The following is a 22,579-nucleotide window of genomic DNA, read 5'->3' on the forward strand; positions in this document are numbered from 1 at the left end:
TGTGTGATAACGATTAAGTTTGAAATGAAAAGAAAAAGCATTAGTTTAAATTTTAATATTTTATTCTAGGTAAATATTAGTATTTTGTTAATAGTATTATATTGGATGGTAATACTCACATTTTCTTATTTAATTAACATGTTATGGTGAAGGCTAAGAATTAGGACTTCTTAATTAGCTCAACAATAAAATATTTAATAATCAAAATTTTAGGTGATTTAAATATACTAAATATTAGAAAAGTAACTTAAATTACAATTATGTCCAATGTGAAATTTATTTTTAGAGGGTAAAAAGGCGAACAACATTTCGCTAAGAACCTTCATGCTTTTAATATAGTTTATATATATATATATATATATATATATATATATATATATATATATATATTTTTTTTTTTTAAAAAGAGAATGAATAAGTCCTTTTTGCTATAAAATAAAGACTGTAAAGTAAAGACAAGTATAAGGAGAAACTGGTATATTATTCAAACTTCAAACTTATGTACATAATGAACTGAAAACTCCTCTATTTATAGAAGAAAGGAAGCTGCTACGAGGTTTTTCAGGAAGCAGCTGCAAGGCTTTTCTTTAGCTGCTTGTAAGTTGTCTGAATGAACTGCTTGCAACCTGCATGTTTAATAAGAAGTTGCTGCAAATCATTTCATAGAGCTGCTTGCAACCTGCCTGCATCAACTGCTTGTAGATAAACTTCAACAGATTACTAAATGGATAATCTTCTTCTGAAAGATTATCTATAACGGAGTAATAAATGGACATCCACAATAATTATTTTCATAACACTCCCCCTTGGATGTTTATTAAAAGGTGTTGTAGCTCGTTAAAACCTTACTAGGAAAAAAATAATGGGAAAAATCTTAGTGAAGGAAAAAGAGTACACATGTTTAGTAATACGCATTTCTAACTGCCTCATTAAAAACCTTATAAGGAAAACCCTATGGGAAAAAACTTTAGTAAGGAAAAAAGAATACATCGCGTATTTTACTCCCCCTGATGAAAACTTTGTTTCAAATATTTGAGTCTCCGCATTCCAATCTTGTATACCATCTTCTCAAAAGTTGAAGTTGGCAAAGATTTAGTGAATAAATCTGCCGGATTGTCACTTGAACGGATTTGTTGCACATCAATATCACTATTTTTCTGAAGATCGTGTGTGTAGAATAATTTTGGTGAAATGTACTTCGTTCTATCTCCTTTTATAAATCCTCCCTTCAACTGGGCTATACATGCAGGATTGTCTTCGTATAAAATTGTGGGTCTTTTCTCACATTCCAAACCATATTTTTCTCGAATAAAATGAATTATTGATCTCAACCATACATATTCCTTACTTACTTCATGAATAGCTATTATTTCAGCATGATTGAAGAAGTAGCAACAATAAATTGCTTTGTGGAGCGCCGTAATATGATAATACCTCCACATGTAAACACACATCCGATTTGAGATCTAGCTTTATGGGGATCAGATAAATAACTTGCATCTGCATAACCAACAAGATCTGCACTATCTTTATTAGCATAAAATAAACCCATATCAAGAGTTCCTTTAAATATCGCAATATATGCTTAATCCCGTTCCAATGTCTCCGTGTAGGAGAAGAACTATATCTTGCTAGTAAATTAACAGAAAATGCTATGTCAGGCCTTGTAGCATTAGCAAGATACATTAGTGCACCAATTGCACTGAGATAGGGTACTTCGAGACCAAGGAGTTCCTCATCCTCTTCTGTAGGTCGGAACAAATCTTTATTCACTTCAAGTGATCGAACAACCATTGGTGTACTCAATGGGTGCGCTTTGTCCATGTAAAAGCGTTTTAAGACCCTTTATGTATAGGCATATTGATGGATAAAGATCTAGTCTGCTAAATGTTCAATTTGAAGACCAAGACAAAGTTTTGTCTTTCCAAGATCTTTCATCTCAAATTCTTTCTTAAGATATTCAATTGCCTTTTGGAGCTCTTCTGGAGTTCCAACAAGATTTATGTCATCAACATAAACAGCAAGTATAACAAATTCTGAAGCCATTTTCTTTATAAAAATACATGGATAAATAACATCATTTATGTAACCCTCTTTCGGCAAATATTCACCGAGGCGATTATACCGCACGCGCCCAGATTGCTTTAAACCGTACAAAGATCTTTGTAATCCGATTGAGTACATTTCTCGAGATTTTGAATATGCTTCAGGTATTTTAAATCCTTCAGGGGTTTTCATGTAAATTTCATTATCAAGTGACCCGTATAGATATGTTGTAACCACATCCATTAGATGTATTTCAAGTCTTTCACGAAAGGCTAAACTGATGAGATATCGAAATGTTATGGCATCCATAACGGGTGAATATGTTTCTTCATAATCGACTCCAGATCGCTGTGAGAATCCTTGTGCAACAAGGCGAGCCTTGTATCTTTCAACTTTATTTTTATCATTCCTTTTTCGCACAAAATCCCATTTATGACCAACTGCTTTATACAAGTAGGTGTTTGGACTACTGGTCCAAAGACCTCTATTTTAGCAAGTGACTTCAATTCCGATTGAATTGACTATTGCCATTTTGGCCAATCAGATCTTTGTCGACATTCTTCGACATACCGGAGTTCAAGATTCTCACTATCTTGCATAATGTTAAGTGCAACATTATATGCAAAAATATTATTCACCACTATTTCAGATCGATTTAAATTAATCCCATCACCAGTAGAACTTATTAAAAGTTCCTCACTCACTTGAGTTTCGGGTTCATTGATTTCTTCAGGAATCTCAGAACTAATAAGATCCTGGGTCTCTTCAGGAGATCCCTTCATAATATCATTTTGATCAGTTGTCGATTTTTTTTTTCTAGGATTTCGATCCTTAGAACCCAAAGGCCTACCACGCTTCAGGCGTACTTTGAGTTCATAGCTCTCATGATAGTAGATGGTCCTGCTGGGATATCAATTCGGATAGGCACATTCTCTACAGAGATATGTGACTTAGTTATCCTTTTCAAATCAGTAAATGCATCTGGCATTTTATTGGCTATATTCTGTAAATTGATGATCTTCTCGACCTCCTGATTGCATATAGGGGTACGTGGATCAAAGTGAGATAATAATGAAACTTTCCACACAATTTCTCTTTTGATTTCCTTTTTCTCTCCCCCTAATTGTGGGAAATTTGTTTCATCAAATCGACAATATGCAAATCGAGCAGTAAATAAATCTCCCGTTAATGGTTCAAGATAGCGAATAATAGAGGGTGATTCAAACCCAACATATATTTCTAACCTTCTTTGCGGGCCCATCTTACTGCGCTTTTGTCACGCCCCAAAACCGAGGAGCGCGACCGGCAATCAACCGAGTGAACCCGACTGAGCAAGCCTGTTAGATTTCATTCTATCCAACTTCATTCGTGAATAACGAGGAGATGTACTCTGTTAATCAAATACTGAAGAGATTTCATTAACCGCTTCCATTTCATTCCCATTAACAACATCATTCAATATTTCCAAATAGTACGAGTTTATAGATTTAATGAAAAATATGTTGCTAAATACCAACAGTTCTAATCCAATTCCCAATATCAAATACCACCCACAACCTGTCCACGGAGCCTCTAAGTACAACTGAAAAGTAATATGGGAATGTCGGCAACAAGGCCCCAGTTATACCTCAACCACAAAGTACATGAGAAACAAAAGATACATGACCCCGAAATGAAGCGGGGCTCACCAAATCAACTGAAATGAGTGTACTGTTATCACTTATCAATGCCACCTGTTGTAGAACCACCTGCATCCATTAAAGATGCAGCGCCCCCAGCAAAAGGGACGTTAGTACTGTCGAATAGCACTAGTATGTATAGTTAGAAATCCTCTTTCAAAATAGAATGCCCATATGATCTATACGTGGAACACATAATATAATGTAATTGAAACAACCTGTACAAACAAGGACAACAAAAGGGGCACCTATTGTATGCATTAATAATGTGTCTCGTTAGACCGTCCCTGGTGTTCACATATCATATTATACACTTATGCGTTTCATAGACCGTTCATCATGTTTATTCATACCGTACATCTATACCTCTTATACACAATGCACCTATGCATTTCATAGACCGTCCACATGATTTCATATCACAATGGATTTCATAACACAATGTACCTATGCGTTCATAGACCGTCCACATGATTTCATATCACAGTGTACCTATGCGTTCATAGACCGTCCACAAGATTTCATAACACAATGTACCTATGCGTTTCATAGACCGTCCAGAGGATTTCATAACACAATGTACATATGCGTTTCATAGACCGTCCACAGGATTTCATAGCACAATATACATATGCGTTTCATAGATAGTCCATAGGGTTTCATAACACAATATACCTATGCGTTTCACACACCGTCCATAGGGTTTCATAACATATTGGAAATAAAAGTATAAATATGTACATCTCATAACCTTTCACACCACTTATCACCTAGTCCGTACTTTCAACCACTTACAACATTATTATTTCATTGGCTCTCTTGGCCATACACATGATTCTTTATTCATAGCACAATGGCCGTATTTCATATTCCACACTTTCATTTCTTCCCTTTCATAGATCATCATCATAATTATCAACAAGTATAATATTTCGGAAATCACAACTTAAAATTCATTAGTAATGAAGACTTTAAACACAATCGATTTTTTTTCAATAAATGGAGTACAATGATTGGCAATCGAAGTACGAGCTAAAATCTTACACAATTTTCACTCACGAATATGTAAAAACGCAAAACACATTGAATATTACTTACAAAGCATAACATTAGCTAAAACAGTCACATATGGGCATCGCTTGAGTTCATAAACTTTTAGCCGATTATATTGTCGAAGTTAATTTTGGAATAGTTGAATCAAAGCTCATTTCATAATCTTTCTCACATTATTTCATTTCATTGGCACCATTGGTCACAAGTATAACTTTCACTATTGGCACGTTGGCCACACTTTATATTTCCAATTTACTAATTTCACTTCCAACCATCTTTATAGGTTATCAAGTATAAGACATTCCCAATCAAGACTTTAGGTACACATATGATCAAATAAGAGTCTTAAGAATATTGAGATTTTCTCACACAGTTTGGCATACTATCTTTCATTTGAAATACGATTCAAGCCACCACATTTTAATACGCAACCCATACTTTGAAACTCACGGAAACATTATGGAATTCAATTCCAAGAGAGAAAGTTTAGCCATCATACCTCAATTGAGCTTTCCTTAAATTACTACAACGTTCCGAAAATTCTAGCAATCCCAATCTATTTGAGACATAACAAAATTGAACCATAATTAGGAAGATATTCATGGTCTCAACTCATTTGAGCATTTTATCAAACACCAAGTGTGGATTAAGGCTCAAGGTCCTTTTATGGAGGATTCCATCATCCCACAACCCAATATTTACCATTTTTAGCTCAACAATCTTTCTACACCCCTTGATAATACATGCATGTAAAATAAACAACCCTCTTGCTCAGAAATTATCTTGCTTATTACCCATTTCTAGACAAAATTCGAATTTGAGGGTTAGGGTGTAGAATCTTACCTCTAGGATAAAGACCTAGCGAGTTTCCCTCCTTAATCTTCCAAAACTTGAGCAAGAATTGAGAAATCAATTATTGAAGAACACATCCTCACTCTAGGGCACTCTCTCTCACTCTAAAATATAAGATTATACCTAAAAAATGACCCAAAAAGTGTATTTTACGGAATAGGGTCGGGTTTTAAAAACCCAAAAATGAAGCTGCGGAACAAGTTATGCGGTCGAAATCCTCAAACACGAAATCCTAGTCCGGCACCATAAAATATTTTTTTCTTTGCAAATTTACCGAGCTTTACACTTAAGTTCTTTAAAAAACTTTGGGCTGTTACAGTTGTGGTGGTGCTACTAGCACATATACAACACATCAAAAAATTTGTAGACGGACAATATTTAGTTCATGACCAAAATCTAATTGTGACGGAGAATATTTATTATAATGTGTCGGTCTGAGACGGATAAGTGATGCTGCGTGCAAGATAGCATGGCCCCAAACAATAATGGACAATTTTGTTTTCATAAGTAGTGGTCTTACTATCAACTGCAAATATTTAATAAATGACTCTGCAAGGCCACTTTGAGTATGAACATAAGCTACAGGATGTTCAATTTTTATCCCAAATGATAGACAGTAATCATCAAAAGCTTGAGATGAGAATTCTCCAGCATTATCAATACGAATAGCCTTTATAGGATAATTTGAGAATTGTGCCCTTAATCGAATTATTTAGGCTAATAACTTTGCAAACGCTAGGTTGCGAGATGATAGTAGGCACACATGAGACCATCTTGAAGACGCATCTATTAGGACCATAAAATATTTAAACAGTCTACTTGGTGGGTGAATAGGTCCACATATATCCCCATGTATACATTCTAAAAAGGCAGGGGATTTAAATGCCAACTTTCATTGGTGATGGTCTGGTGATCATTTTGCCTTGATAACAAACATCACAATAAAATTCATTATTTGTAAGAATTTTCAGGTTCTTTAATGGATGCCCACTCGAATTTTCAGTAATTCGTCTCATCATTATTGATCGAGGATGGCCCAAACGGCTATGCCAAAGCACAAAAGTATTTGAATCCGCAAACTTCTGGTTTACGATAGAGTGTACTTCAACTGTACTAATTTTTGAATAGTATAAGCCAGAAGATAAAGTTGGTAACTTTTCTACAATGCATTTCTGGCCAGAAATATTCTTTGCAATACAAAGATATTCCACGCTCATTTCATCTATTGTCTCAACATAATACCTATTTCGGCGGATATCTATAAAACTCAACAAGTTTATTCGGGACTTGGAGGAGAACAATGCATTGTCGATAATAAGTTTTATTCCCTTAGACAGAAATATAATGGCTCTTCCAGAGCCTTCAATTAAACTTATATTACCAAAAATTGTGGAAACATTTGCTTTTTCTTTATGCAAATAAGAAAAGTATTTCTGATCCTTGAATATGGCATGAGTTGTTCCACTATCAATTACACAAATATCTTCATGATTGGTCTTTGATCCAAACATATTTTGAGGATTATCCTTATTCTTCAAAATGCATAAATAAAATATATTATAGTAAACATCATTATCAAAGCATAACTTTTATTTATGTACAACAATTATATAACCATATTATCTACTACAAACAACCAAAATTAAAATATTTACATTTCTACAGATTCACTACCGATCATATGACTTGTTTCTCCTCCTTGGAGTGCAAAGTAATCAGCTACATCCAAATACATGAAGTCTATATTATCTTCAGAAATAAAATTTGCTTCAGCATTTTTCTTTGTCTTCTTCAGGGAGGCTTGATAAAACTCAACCAGGTGCTTTGGCGTACGACATGTATGTGACCAATGCCCTTTTCCTCCACATCTATAGCATTCGTTTTCTGGCTTTGCTGCTTGCACCGCTTCATGCTTTTGTTCCTTTCTTTTTCCACTGCTGGTGGTGAGGAGGGTTCTTTGGTGAATTATTATTACCACGATTAAAGTTTTCTCCACGACCACGACCACGACTGGGGCCACGTCCTCTTCCACGCTTAGCTTGGTGAAAGTTCATCTCATTCACTTCAGGAATGGACAAGAACCAGTAGGTCGGCTTTATATTTTTTTATTAATAGCCCATTATGTTGCTCGGCTACAAGAAGATGTGAGATAAGTTTAGAATACTTTTTGAATCCCATCTCTCGATATTGCTGCTGCAGGAGCATATTCGAGGCATGAAAAGTGGTGAAAGTTTTCTCCAACATATCATGATTAGTAATATTATCACCACATAGTTTCAATTGAGAAATAATTCTGAATATGGCAGAAGTATACTCACTGATAGATTTAAAATCTTGTAGCCTTAGATGAGTCCACTCATAACGTGCATGTGGAAAAACGACCATCTTCAGGTGGTCATATCTATCTTTCAAATTATTCCACAGTATGACTGGATCTTTAACAGTAAGATATTCCATTTTCAAACCCTCATCAAGGTGATGGCGTAGGAATATCATTGCTTTGGCACGGTCTTAGTTTGATGTCTGGTTTTTATCCTTGATAGTGTCTTCTAGACCCATCGCATCAAGATCAATTTCGGCATCAAGCACCCAAGACATGTAGCTTTTGCCCGATATATCGAGGGCTACAAACTCAAGTTTAGAAAGATTTGACATTATTTAGAAAAAGAAAGTTCGTACCTCTAATACTTTCAAAGTATTTTCTCGACCTTTAACTATGCGTCATTTGTTATAAAATAAAGATTGTAAAGTAAAGACAAGTATAGGGAGAAACTGATATATTATTCAAACTTCAAACTTATGTACATAATGAACTGAAAACTCCTCTATTTATAGAAGAAAGGAAGCAACTGCGACGCTTTTCAGGAAGCAGCTGCAAGGCTTTTATTTAGCTACTTGTAAGCTGTCTACATGAGGTGCTTGCAACCTGCCTGTTTAATAAGAAGTTGCTGCAAACCATTTCATTGAGCTGCTTTCAACCTGACTACATCACTGCTTGCAGATAAAACAGATTACTAAATGGATAATCTATAGCGGAGTAATAAATGTACATACACAATAATTATTTTCATAACAATTTATAGACATTAGTAATAAATACAATTTTTTCTTCCCTACAATAATCTATTGCAGTATGTCTCCTTAAACCCTTTTGCAGTAGTCTACTCGCCTCTTCTTTAAACCTCTTTTTAGTTTTTTCTCTTTCACCCCTTCACTTCTTCTTCGCCTCTTAAAGCCGTTGAGAGACCCGCCGCCGAAACTCCTCCTTTTCGGCGACGAGGAGAACATCCAAAACCTAATTCCTCTTTCATTCTCCTCCTTCTGAGTTCCGTTTTCTGCCATGGCTATGGATGGAGAACAGTCACACAAATCTCACAGGTCACGTCAATCTGGTCCAACCGCCAAGAAAAAATCAAAGTCCGATAAGAAAAAGAAAGGTGCTTCCGACGAAAATCAAAAGCAACATAACCCTAAGGTACTCCCATTCTTTTCTATTTTCTTAATTATTTTTTGTTCTTATATTGTTATGTGCCTGGTTCGTCAACTCTATGTGGCTACAAGTCCGAAGTGTTAGTTTTGTTTAAATAATAGTTGTAATTATTAGTGACTTATACTGTAAATGTGTAGGCATTTGCATTTAATTCGACAGTAAAAGCAAAGAAACTGCAAGCACGAGCTACAGAGAAGGAACAGAAGAGGCTTCATGTCCCGACAATTGACCGGTCCACTGGAGAACCAGCTCCATATGTAATTGTAGTGCAGGGACCTCCCAAGGTTGTTGATATCATGTTTTTGTCATACACAGCTTTGGTTAGATGTCGGGTTTTAGATTTGATGTTCTTATGGATTATGCTATTATAGGTTGGGAAGTCACTGCTAATTAAGACTCTTGTGAAGCATTATACGAAGCAAAATTTACCTGAAGTTCGAGGTCCCATCACTATAGTGTCAGGTATGGATTTCCATCAATTTTGCATCCCTTTTCACTGAATGCTTACTTTACTTGAGCCTTGTTCTTAAAGCCCCGAAAGCATATTTTGGTTCTTTTCTATGCAATTTGCCTTTGGTAATATTGGTAATATTTAGAAGTAAGACATGTTTTTGTTTTTGGTCCCAAAATAAGGTGTCAGCTTAATCAATTAACAAAATAGCTATACATGCAGCATTGCCATAACCATACTCTATTTTAGTTTACTTGGATAACCAAATTCTATTTTAGTTTACTTGGTTCTTTTGTATTGGAAAATTATCGAATTCATTTGTGAATCTGTAGGTAAGCAGAGACGTTTGCAGTTTATAGAGTGTCCAAATGATATCAATGGAATGATTGATGTGGCAAAGTTTGCGGATTTGGCATTACTTCTCATTGATGGTAGCTATGGCTTTGAAATGGTGAGCTTTTGTTTTTTAAGAATGAGAGAGACTATAGGATAATATAAGATTGTTCTAGTGTTCTCTCATTGAGTATGTAGCAACTCCTCTAATCTATGGATGGATTCAGAGTGAGTTAGGTGAGATTTAATTATACGCTGATCCTATTATCATTAATGTAATGTTCTTGAATTTTCTGTCTTTCAAATTTATCCTATTTGTCCCATTTTACTTGACATGCCTTTTCTCATGACATGCAAAAATTATTAATTCTTTTAGAGATCATAATATATTATAACACTATGCATCCTTTACGAGTTTCAAGATTCAAGAATTAAATCTAAACCATGATATCCACAATGACACCTAATCACATTCAATAACTAGTTTCAATTTTATCTTCTAACTCTATCACTTCAATATGCAAGTCATGCTAACTATTTTATTGTGTGCTTGATCAAAATCTCTCACAGAATAGCAGAGGGAGTATCAGTTTGATTCCTTCACCAACTTAATTTGTTATCTTAAAATTGCCATTTGTTGCATTCTTCTGTCTTGGTCACCAATGGAATGTGGTTAATTGCGGGGGTTATATTCTTTCTCTAGTACCTTTCACATTTACTTATTGGTGATTGCTGCCAACTTAACCGCCTCTAAGGAAAAGGAATTTTTTCAGCTGCTATTAATTTGTTGGTAGACCTTGTGATTGGCTTAATTACTTTTGCAGGAGACCTTTGAATTCCTTAACATAATGCAAAATCATGGATTTCCTAAAGTTATGGGCGTTCTTACACATCTTGACCAGTTCAAGGATGTTAAGAAGCTTAAAAAGACAAAGCAACGGTTAAAGCATAGATTCTGGACTGAGATATATGACGGAGCTAAATTATTTTATTTGTCTGGTCTTATCCATGGGAAGTAAGTCACTGGCTTCCATATTTGAAAATGACACGTGTAGCATGCAGCGATAATTTAGTGGAATATTTCAATTTAGCTTCTGAAACAACTTTTTAAATGTGTAGGTACTCTAAACGTGAAGTGCATAATCTTGCGCGGTTTATCTCTGTCATGAAGTTTCCTCCTTTGTCCTGGCGCATGTCCCATCCTTACATTGTTGCAGATCGATTTGAAGATGTAACTCCTCCCGAAAAAGTGCGCATGGACAGCAAGTGTGACAGGAATGTCATTCTGTACGGTTATCTTCGTGGATGTAATTTGATGAAAGGAGCAAAGGTCTGTGATGTGAATGCTTTATTTCTTTTTTCTTTTCAATTATTTGTCAGAGAATAACCTTTAGTGCTACTTGTGATGTAAAATTGTGATATCACTAAGAACTGGTTAAAGCAAAGATTCATGTCCTTTGAGGTCAATTGCAAGTTATATAGCTGCTGAGAGATCGCATAGCAATATGCCTAAAGTCTTATGAATTCTGGTTGGCTCTATCGGGCTACAAATAGATAAACTCTAAGAGTGACAATGCCTTGGAGCTGGTTCAAAGACTTAGAGAAAATCATCACACTTAACATTCGAATGCATATCGTGTATCTAATGGATATAATTGTTGGCACTCCCTCTTTAGTTTGGGAAATTTCTAGAGCCATGCCGGCCTGTAGAGTGTGGACCTTTTGGAATGAAAAGAATAGAAGGTTCTTTGAAGACAAGACTACAACAGTACATATTTTGAAGTATAGGTGCTCAGTGCTGTCAAAGATAAAAAGCTCTAAAAAGTGCTCTAGGTTTATTGGGGCTTTAATCAAAACAAACTTAAAGTGTGGGCTTTTAGTAAAAAAATGCGCAATGAAGGTAAAAAATAAAAGTATAGATGTAATTCAAGAACAAAGTAACAAATTTATTCATGATGTTTCCTTTATAGCTAATACATTTCTGATTATGTTTGTTGTTTAGTGCCACTTGATTCAGGATAACATGTCTTAGTGCCTTGCCTTAGGCTGAAGCACAACTTAAGCAACGCGAAGCGCCCTCCCTGAGCTTTTCCGAGCTAGCTTAAGCTAAATGAGCCTTTGACAACACTGAAGGTGCTTAGGACCTTTGGCTTTTTGGCGTAAACGTAGCGTCATATATGAGAAGGAAAATATGATAGACTCGATCAATCTTTTGCAGATTTTGTACAAGGAACCTTTTGTAGCGTCCAACACTAGCTTAGTGCTTGGGTATTTCAATTGTGAATAATACTTGATTGTCAAAAAAGCTCGTGAATTCTACTGGTAGATGTTCTAGTAAAAGGGTGAAAAATGATGGACCTTTCATAACAGAGTGGAAAAGATCGGAAAAAGATGCCTTTGGGATAAAAACTCAATGACTTGTATAATGACTCATGTGAGGACAGTGTCATTTTATTTTTATCTAGTTGTTTTGTTAAGGTGTTTCAGCTAGTGAGTTAACAGTTTATTTCTCTCTTGTCCATATCCTAAAACTGCTTCATAATATGACCAGGTGCATATTGCTGGTGTTTGTGATTATAGTTTGGCTGGTATAACAGCGAGGACAGTGTCATTTTATTTTTATCTAGTTGTTTTGTTAAGGTGTTTCAGCTAGTGAGTTAACAGTTTATTTCTCTCTTGTCCATATTCTAAAACTGCTTCATAATATGACCAGGTGCATATTGCTGGTGTTGGTGATTATAGTTTGGCTGGTATAACAGCGTTAGCTGATCCGTGCCCTCTACCATCTGCTGCCAAGAAGAAGGGGCTAAGGGACAAGGAAAAACTGTTTTATGCCCCCATGTCGGGATTGGGTGATCTTCTCTACGACAAAGATGCTGTGTATATAAACATAAATGATCACTTTGTCCAGTTCTCTAAGGTTGATGAAACAGCTGCTGTTGGGGCTCGCAACGGTACTAATTTCCACTATGTTATTAAGAATCCCAAATTTTCTTTTCTTTTCTTTTTTAAAATGAAGAATTCCAAATTTTCTTAGCTTATGGGAAATTCACATTCCCTTATGAGTTCAGCAAGATACGCGATATGCTTCAGGATGTCTTCCGATATCTGGAATTTAAGTTTTTACTTGTGTCTTGATAGTTTGAGTTGATATTTTTGTATATAGTACATCATTCGGGAAAAGAGTTTGGTTGGCTGATTAATATTCTTCTTTAGCAGCACTGATCATTTAGAAATGTGTAAGACGCGGTTTTAAGTAGAAATCCTGTTTTTCAGCTCTCTTGATGAATGCTATCTCTTCTGTAGCTCATTTTTCGTTGTAGCTAAATTTGCTTCTATTACCAATTAATAGGCCTTGAGTGTCATTGCCTTCCTTTGCTTGCTCTGGGTTCCTTCCATTCAATCAGTTACTCATCATAATTTTTGGGTAAACTCTACTTATTATCGGTCAAGCGACTTAATGGGACCAAACTTTGATCATAAGTTGACTCTTGTGGTGGTGTGTCTGTGCCGTCCATTTTCCCCAACTTCTTTGTCTGTCTCTCTCTTTATCCCCTGCTCTTGTGTATCATATCGGATCACATAATGGACAATGAAGAACTCTTGACTAGAGCCAAGCTACACTGCTGATCAGATGTTAACGTGCGGAGGAGTATGCTATTTGCTTAGATGGTGTTAGAAGTTGTTGAGAATTCCAATATGTTGTAACAATTGAATATGCCTTTTTACCATTGCTTAGATATCAATAGGATAGGAATGGTCATTGATAACCTTATGATCAATAGTAGTTTGTTGGATTCTGTGCATTTTTACTTAGCTGTCCAGTTGAAAAGAAAAATTGAATTATGTCACTATCACTTTTCTACCATGTTGTTAAGAAAAATATTATATACATTCATCAGACAACATTAGGTGGATGACAATAGAAACTAATATATGTAAATAATAAGAGAAGAATAGGATTAAGTTAAGCACGATTTTTTTTTTACCTTGCATGGATATTAATAAAACATCTCACCTGTGTCATGCATGGATTTGCGACTAGTTTTCTTAATAATTTTGGATGACCAAATTATTGGATGTTGAGATCACCTTTTTCCTACATGCTATATGGTTTTTTTCTAAAGTTACGACTTTTGGCAAGTCATTTTTCCACTGACCAGTATTATCTTTGTAATCAGGGAAGGACAACGATATTGGCGAGGTTTTAGTTAAGTCACTTCAGAACACGAAATATTCGATTGATGAGAAGTTAGAAAATAGTTTTATTTCCCTTTTTGGGAAAAAACCTATTCTTTCCTCAGCAAATCCTGAAGCTGATCAAACTTATGATTTGGAGCCTGCGGAGCGAGATCAGTCTGGGTTAGAACTCAACAGCGGGGAATCAGATAAAGACGATGATGTTGAAGATTTGAATGAGTTGGAACAACTACAGTTAGAGGGAACTCATTCAAGGGATTCAAAGAAGAGAACTTCTGATGATAGCTCGGAGGAAGAAAATACTATTGGATCTGAGAAGCACCCAGGATCCAGTAGTAGTTTCAGGGAACATGTTGATTTCCATGATGGAAGGATGAGAAGAAAAGCTATCTTTGATGATGATAATGATTTTGATGAAAAGGTAAGCTGATGACATTCATGGTCTTGTTCCTGTCCTTCCTATTGTACCTCATCTTGTCTATGGGGTGTTTGTGTATTGCGGATAAAAATCAAGAAGACGGGTATCTGTACCAGAATATTTAGGAGGAAGAGCGCTACCTAGTACCATGGAAGCTTTTGCCTCCTTTTTCTCTGGTTTGGAGAAATCTAATAAACCTGTTGCCTTCCACCTCTGTAAGAGCCTCTGAGAAGTGTGCCAGGTTTCCCGGGGGGATCTTTGCTTAGAGAACACAGTGCTTTCTAAAGCTCATCAATTACCCTTTCTAATCATTGATGTAAACTTTAGCAGCGTATTATTGTTCACATGTTAATTAAGATTAATTTGTATAGGTTGTTACATCTTCACTTATTGACATGCACTGAACTTAGTAAGTTACTCTCTCATATATCCTGGTTCAAATTGCGGTGGAATTGGAGTTTGAAATGCGTGTATGTTGTATTTATGCTATATCATTTGATCCAGGATTATAATGAAGAAGATGGTGACGAGGATGAACAGGACGAGGAAGCACAAGATGATATAGAGGACACTGATGAGGAAAATGAAGCTTATCAAAATTCTGGGGAAGATGATGATTTCGATGCAGATGGTAGGTTTTTGATCTTCATTTAGTATTGGCATCATCCATTGGGTACTTTGATCTCCATTTAATATTTCATCATCCTCTAGGCATTGGTGTAAGTAAAGTTCCTAACTTGCTGTAAAGTAGCTCGTATTCTTTCCAACCCTTTCCTAATTACTCCAAATCTTTCATTTGTTACGGGATCCGTTTGTTTTTCTTTTAGTTGGAGAGGACATGGGCAATGCTTCAAGATGGAAAGAGTTCCTGTTGGAAAGGACACGTGAGCGCCAAAATGTTAATCTTATGCAGCTTGTATATGGGGAAACTGAATCCAAGTCAACTACTAAAGCTGGGTTGCAGCTTGGCACTGAAAATGATGATAGTGATACTGAGTTCTTCATGCCAAAAGGGGAAGGAACTAAGGTTTGTCCTTATACAGCACATCAAATAATAACGCTTTTGGCCCCATGGTAGTTTTGCTTTTGGCCCATGTTATATCCAGCACATTGAGTGTTAAATTTGATGAAATATGCGTAATGGAATCATCATTTATATAATTAGGGTATGATTTAAGAGTATCTGTTAACTTTAGTCTAAAAGATCGACAAAGGAGAGTTATTATTAATGGCTCAATCATGTGACTTCCATGTCTTTTACCCTGTATTTTGAGGGTATCTTGATTTAGAAAAGTGATTTAATATCTTTAAATTTGTCATTCCTGCTTTGCTGTTCTAAAGTATATGCAGTGGAAGTATCAAAATGACTTCACTGTAGCAGAAGACATGATAGTCATGTGGAGGGACCAAACCAAACATATCAAAAGATTGAAAGTAATAGACCAAAACTGTATTCATCAATAGTTGAGGGACCAAAGAAATTGCAATCTTCTCAATGCAATTATATATAGCTCTTCCGCTGTTGTAGTCATTTTTTATTTTACTGCTACCATTTTGGTAGGAGTTGAAATGAGCTGTCTAATTATTGCATCTGTTTATGCAGAAACCAGAAGAGCGGGTGAATGATGATAATATTGATGCTGAGGACTGCTCCAAATTTGTAAATTTTGCAGGTCAGAGTGACTGGAAGAGCCAAGAATCCATTGAAAGCATCCGTAGTCGTTTTGTCAGCAAAGGCTGGTCCAAAGCGGCTCGTGGAGGTGGCTCAAGAGATGTCGATGGTAATGGTGATGCTGGTGAGGATGGAGAGGATCTGTTTGGTGATTTTGAAGACTTGGAAACAGGTCAGAAGTATGAGAGCCATGCGATAGGTGATGCTGGAACTGGTGACATGACCCATAGGGATGATGAATCAGCAATTGAGGAGCGTAAGCTAAAGAAATTAGCACTTCGTGCAAAATTTGATGCTCAATATCCTTTTGTTACCTTCCTTCCTTTTTTTATCTTCATTCATCATCAAATAATTTTTGCTCTCCCTAAATTATGATGGGTTTTAGTAACAGTTATGTGTGATTTTCTGCTTTGTCATTGCAATTTGTTTTATGAGCTTAACTTCTATGTACATATGGTGGGTCTGATTCCTCCAATGAGGAGGATGAGGATATCAAACCAGACACAAAGTCTCATCGGGGTCAACCTGATGGAAATGGCTACTATGATAAGGTGAGCTTTTTGTCAATTACAGCCAACCATAAAGTGGGAATACTTTTACTTTGAGTTAATCATGCCTATTTTCACAGTTGAAGGAGGAGGTAGAGCTTCGGAAACAAGTTAATTTAGCAGCACTGAATGAACTTGATGAGGACACTCGGATAGAGGTAGAAGGTTTCAGAACAGGAACTTATCTTAGACTAGAAGTTCATGATGTCCCCTCTGAGATGGTCGAATATTTTGATCCTTGCCATCCTATTCTTGTTGGAGGTCTAGCACTTGGGGAAGAAAATGTTGGATACATGCAGGTAAAAGCTCCTCTTTGGTTATGTCCAATTCGTTTCTTTTTTCCTCTTAGTGTTTATTTACCCCGTAAGATGGCTATTCAATTTTCCATCCAATTGTTATATAAACAGATCAAAGAACTCTTATTCACTTCTTTAGAAGTCTGTCTCACCTTACCAAAAAGAAGTTTGTCTCTCCTCTCCAATTTTTTTATGAGTAAAACTTGAACATTTTATTATAAGCTGTCAGTTATGAACAGGTTTTATGGATGGATTATAAATTGCCAGTCAGAGAGGCCATAACATAGTTATGGAATTATGAACGCTAGAAGACACACCAGACGGCTCAGATAGGGTCATAAGAGAGAAGTGTAACCTGAAACAATTTTTTGGGAGCCTATCATAGTTTTTTTTTAACAGAAAGAAAGCCATTAGTTTGCCCCAGGAAGAACTAGCATGTCCATTAGGTTTGTTTGATTAACACGATATCTTTTCCTAGTCCCTGATAAAAAAAAGGATATCTTTTGCTGGTAATAAGATATTTACACCTCTTGTCAAAATTATATTATTGAGGTTTAGCTAGGTGTAAAGCTTTCCTTGTTTCAAGTAAATCCCCTTTAACTAGCAAACTTCTGAACATGTGACAGCTTTAGGTTATAAGACCCTGACTGGTGGTCCCTGTTACTCAACAGCTTATCTGCAAGTATAAGAGACTACTGAAAAAAAGGAGTGAAAGGCTCTGCCACTGTCAATTATTTTTGCAGTATGCTAGCATGAATCATAATAGAAAAAGAAAAATGTTTCTCTAGCATAAAAGACATGATTGTAAAAGTTAATGCATCGTGGTGTATTTTAGCATTTATCAATGTTAAGGCCTTATTTGGTATGTAAATCATAGTGGTGAATGGAAAATCTTAATTATGATTTCTGAATGAGTGTCTAGTTGCATTCTGATACTACTGGAAAAACTGTTTTTTTTTCAGGTTCGGCTGAAGCGGCACAGGTGGCACAAGAAAGTGCTGAAGACTAGGGATCCAATTATTGTTTCTATTGGATGGAGGCGCTACCAAACTGTACCTATTTATGCTATTGAGGATCAAAATGGCCGTCATCGTATGCTCAAGTACACTCCTGAACACATGCATTGTCTGGCAATGTTTTGGGGTCCTCTTGTGCCTCCACACACTGGAATGATTGCTGTTCAAAACTTGTCAAACAATCAGGTAAGGTGTCAGTTATAGATGCCTATGATTGCTTTTAAGTACTTGTCAAACAATTAGGTAAGGTGTCAATTTTAGGTGCCTTGGCCTCTTTAATGGAAAGTTGGCTGGAAATGTATTCAGCAAGTACCAAGCTAACCTTGTTATGGTCCATTTCCCATTTTGCCTACCGATAGAAATTTTAGCTTTACAAGTCTAGCAATGCAAGCGCCCCCAGGTCTTTGATTTAGTGGTACGAGCACAATGCACGATGGTGTGGGTTAGGCGCACGCCACAGGTTCGAGCACTGCCATAGACAAAAGCTTGGTATTTAAGTGAAGAAAGATGGAGGAGGGTGGGCCAAACTTGCGCTACTGGCCCTCTAGGATTTCTCCATGATAAAAAAAAAAGGTCCCTAACCAGTGTCCTCAAATTAATTGGGAACCATATGTTTAACCATAGATGGAAGAATCATCCGTGAGTACAGATTCATTTGTCTTCACTGGATCGTAGTCTCCTTTAAATACTTATTGCATGATTTGCATAACATTTTACTGCCTCAGTTTATCTCATTGCTTCATGCTTGGCCTTTTTCCTGCAATCTCCTAAATATGCCTTAGACTTCTTTCTTGCAATCTCTTAATTTCCTAACTTAGGTTGGTCACTTTACCATGATTGATAGTGCTCTACTCTGTCATAAAGGTTTGAAGTCCTTTTTTGCTATTTGTTTATATTCGATACGTATAAAATTGTCATGTTCACATCTTAGTCTCTTAACTACCTCTTTGATTATTCATTAGCACTATACAAGAAAAACTTTCACCTCATGGTAGATAAGTTTCCCGTCTTTTGAGAAGCTCCCTCCACCTAGAGAGAAATTCTGTAGCTTGAAAAACTTATGGGGTCTCATGTTCTAGAAGTGATAACATAATTTATATGGTCATATTCTGTGGTTGTGCACTCATCACCTGGCCCATCTATTTGATTTGTATTTTGCTTCATCTCACAACTCCCTCCACTAAAGAGTTCTTTGGTTCCGGAGCTTGGACAACTTGTGGGGTCTCATGTTCTAGAGGTGATGTTCTACTTTTACTTGAAACTTTGAGAATGTAACATAATGTGCAATGTGTAAAGCTGTCCTTGGCTATTGATTTATGCATAGTGAAAGGTGTATAGTCATTCTGGTAAGGATCTGACTCTATTAATGCTAGGGTGTTTTTCATGTTCTGATTTTCTTCTTTGATTGTATATGAAGTTGGATTTGTGTTAAGTGTTGTCAGGCTCCTTTTCAATTCTTTAGAAGAACTTGGTAACTATTGTAAAGTTTGAAGAGCTTACAAATCCTATGCTATATCATAGTGAGGCAATTTCATAATTAATAACTGAGAGAAGCTTTATCAATAAACAATCCTATGCTATATCAAAGAACAAATTCCTTTTTTTTCTAACTTCTGGTTACTTTTTGCTGATTTGGGGATGGGGAGCAGAGAGAGAGGGGGTGGGAGATCTGCAGTCAATTTGCTGCAAATACAGGTTGATCCTGATTGTTCTACCTTTGTCATCTTTATATCTTTTCAGGCATCCTTTAGAATCACTGCCACTGCAACTGTGCTAGAGTTCAACCATGCAGCACGAATAGTCAAAAAGATCAAGTTAGTTGGTCACCCATGTAAGATATTCAAGAAGACAGCACTTATCAAGGACATGTTCACGTCAGATCTTGAAATAGCTAGGTTTGAAGGTGCAGCTGTTCGAACTGTTAGTGGAATTCGCGGGCAAGTGAAAAAGGTAGTTTCCTACTTTTGAGTATCATTTGAGTGCTGTCTCGCTTTGCTTCCTGATTTTCTAGCTATGGATACTCGTGCTTGACTGTAAATTGACAGGACTTATTTAGATAAAACAATCAAGCCGAGAAGAATATATTTTCTTGTTACTTCCTCTAGATACCAACTTTTCATGTTCGCTCCCTCTTTTTCTGTAAATATTTAACCATTATCAAGCAATCTGGTATTAATTTTTTATTTTTTATTTTTAAATGTTACCTTCTCAAAATAAATAAATAAATCTTCTTTTACTATTTTCTGGGTTCAACACAATTTAACGAAATTACATCCTGATGGTATTGGAGAAATTTTGATCAGCGGAATAAACAGTATGAAATGTTACTTTGGAAATTCTGACCCCTGCTGATTGAAAGAAAAGAATAATTACACGTGTTGACTTGTTGAGACATAAGATATTTAGTATTTGAATATTCTGACAAAGCATGGACTTACACACATGACAAAGATAAATTTGTTGAAAAGAAAAAGGTGCAATGTGGGGTAACCAGGGGAAGAAGGGGACTTCATCCATGGTTACCTGCTCTGTTTTTCATTCGAGGTTTGTTCTGGACTCTCTTCTCTCGATACCCATGGGCTCCAATGGAGCATTAGTTTGTGGTCCTTGTAAATTCTAGCATAGACCTGGTATTTTCTTAACTGTATTTGTCACATTGTTTGGATGATGATGATTAGGGTGCCATATCTAAAAGTTGCACATGTTGCAAAATGCAAAGTGATTCCAGCAGAAAAAGTTGTGGAGATGTAGTTGGAGTAGTTCTTCCTGTTTAGGGGTTGGTTTACTCTTGTTTCCTGAATCTTTTCCCTACTTGCGCTGTTGGTGTTAATCTTAGGCTGCTAAAGAAGAGATTGGTAACCAACCCAAGAAGAAGGGTGGTAATGCCAAAGAAGGCATTGCTAGATGCACATTTGAGGATAAGATCCTCATGAGTGACATCGTTTTCTTGCGTGCTTGGACTCAAGTTGAAGTTCCTAGCTTCTACAATCCGTTGACAACAGCATTACAGCCTCGCGACAAAACTTGGCAAGGAATGAAAACAGTTGCTGAATTAAGGAGAGAACATAATCTGCCAGTGCCTTTTAACAAGGATTCATTATATAAGGTGAAACAAGTTATTTCAGGCGTTGTTAATAACTTCTTAATTACATTCAAAGTCTTTGTGTTGCATTTTTTTCCTGCTGACAGATGCCTCTCTGCTTGTCTTGTTGTTTGATCCCGCAGCCAATTGAACGAAAGCTGAAAAAGTTCAACCCCTTGGTAATTCCCAAAGCATTACAAAAAGATCTCCCCTTTGCCTCTAAGCCCAAGGATACTCCAGCTCGGAAGCGACCACCATTGGAAGGTCGGAGGGCTGTGGTGATGGAACCTCATGAGCGTAAAGTTCTTGCTAATATTCAACATCTTAGACTCATTCAGCATGAGAAGGTATGTTCTCTCCAACTGGAGCAGTGAACGCTCGGTTTTACTACTAGTACTTTTGTGGGTGTATAGGTTGTGGTCACTTGTCAATTAATACCAGCTATGAGCTCGTAAAGAGTTATTTGGTTAATTAGTCCATAAGTGACACAGTTCTCTTAGCCTCTCTACTATGTAATTTTTTACTGTCAGTCAAGCTTATATCTATTTGGATATGAGGTGTATGTTTCCCATCGTTTTAAATGCATTTTGCAGATGAAAAAGCGCAAGCTCAAAGAAGGAGAGAAGAAGAAAGCACTTGAAGCAGAAAGGATCAAGGAAGAGCAACTCTCAAAGAAGCGACAGAGAGAAGAGAGACGAGAAAGGTACCGTGTGCAGGATAAACTGAAGAAGAAAGCCCGCAGGGAATAGGGTCTTAGTTCTCCATAGATTGCCTGAAACAGTTTGCTGGAAGAACTGAAAGCTTGGTTGATTGCCAAACTTGGATCGGTATCATTTAACTTTGCATCATCAGTGGCGGCATGTTGTCATAAGCTAGATATGAGATGCGACTTCAACTTGTTTCGCCAACCAGTGGATCTTTTGCTATCCTTGGACCTCAGCCTCGTGGTGTACCATGAAATATTGGCCAGTTTTTTGTAGCTTAGGGAAAGTGCTAATATGTTATCACAAATCTGTACAAGATGTAATAGTGGCATGAATATGCAATGTAATGCTTCGTAAATCTGTTGCTCCTATTCTCATCTTTAATGTTTATGAAGTGGCACCTTAGTGCTTTATTTATTGGCTTCTCCTTATGTAGATGGAGAACTGTTTGTTATTCTTTGTAATATTACAAAAGGAATTCTAAATGTACACGTTTCATTTGAAACTGAAGACAAACGTTTCACATATAGCTAATAGTTCAACTCTATTACATGTTGCTAATATTATGAACTTATTGGCATGGCTAAATGTGGCTAGAAGTCAGTATTCTGTTCCATTGGATTAAGGTAATAATTTGTACTATTTGTTATTCCATTGGTGAGCACCCTCCATTTTCAACCTCTTGGTTGTGAGTTCGAGTTCCCCCAAGAGCGAGGTGGGGGGAGTTTTTGGAGGAAGG

At 36.5% G+C, this 22,579-nt stretch overlaps 1 protein-coding gene across 1 annotated transcript; it reads left to right on the plus strand.

Moving 5' to 3' along the window:
* Positions 1 to 8,751: 8,751 nt before the first annotated feature.
* Positions 8,752 to 22,367, plus strand: LOC107788226 (uncharacterized). Its single transcript, XM_016609902.2, has 18 exons — positions 8,752 to 9,105; positions 9,258 to 9,404; positions 9,492 to 9,582; positions 9,904 to 10,022; positions 10,729 to 10,919; positions 11,024 to 11,234; positions 12,618 to 12,858; positions 14,086 to 14,525; positions 15,027 to 15,153; positions 15,350 to 15,549; positions 16,126 to 16,493; positions 16,646 to 16,745; positions 16,823 to 17,041; positions 18,001 to 18,240; positions 19,795 to 20,004; positions 20,891 to 21,160; positions 21,280 to 21,483; positions 21,730 to 22,367. The coding sequence occupies exons 1-18, from the start codon at positions 8,971 to 8,973 to the stop codon at positions 21,883 to 21,885; spliced, it is 3,669 nt and encodes a 1,222-aa protein (XP_016465388.1). The 5' UTR covers positions 8,752 to 8,970; the 3' UTR covers positions 21,886 to 22,367.
* The last annotated feature ends 212 nt before the right edge of the window (positions 22,368 to 22,579 follow it).

Source organism: Nicotiana tabacum, chromosome 19, assembly GCF_000715075.1.
Source record: "Nicotiana tabacum cultivar K326 chromosome 19, ASM71507v2, whole genome shotgun sequence".
Classification (NCBI taxonomy): Eukaryota; Viridiplantae; Streptophyta; class Magnoliopsida; order Solanales; family Solanaceae; genus Nicotiana; species Nicotiana tabacum.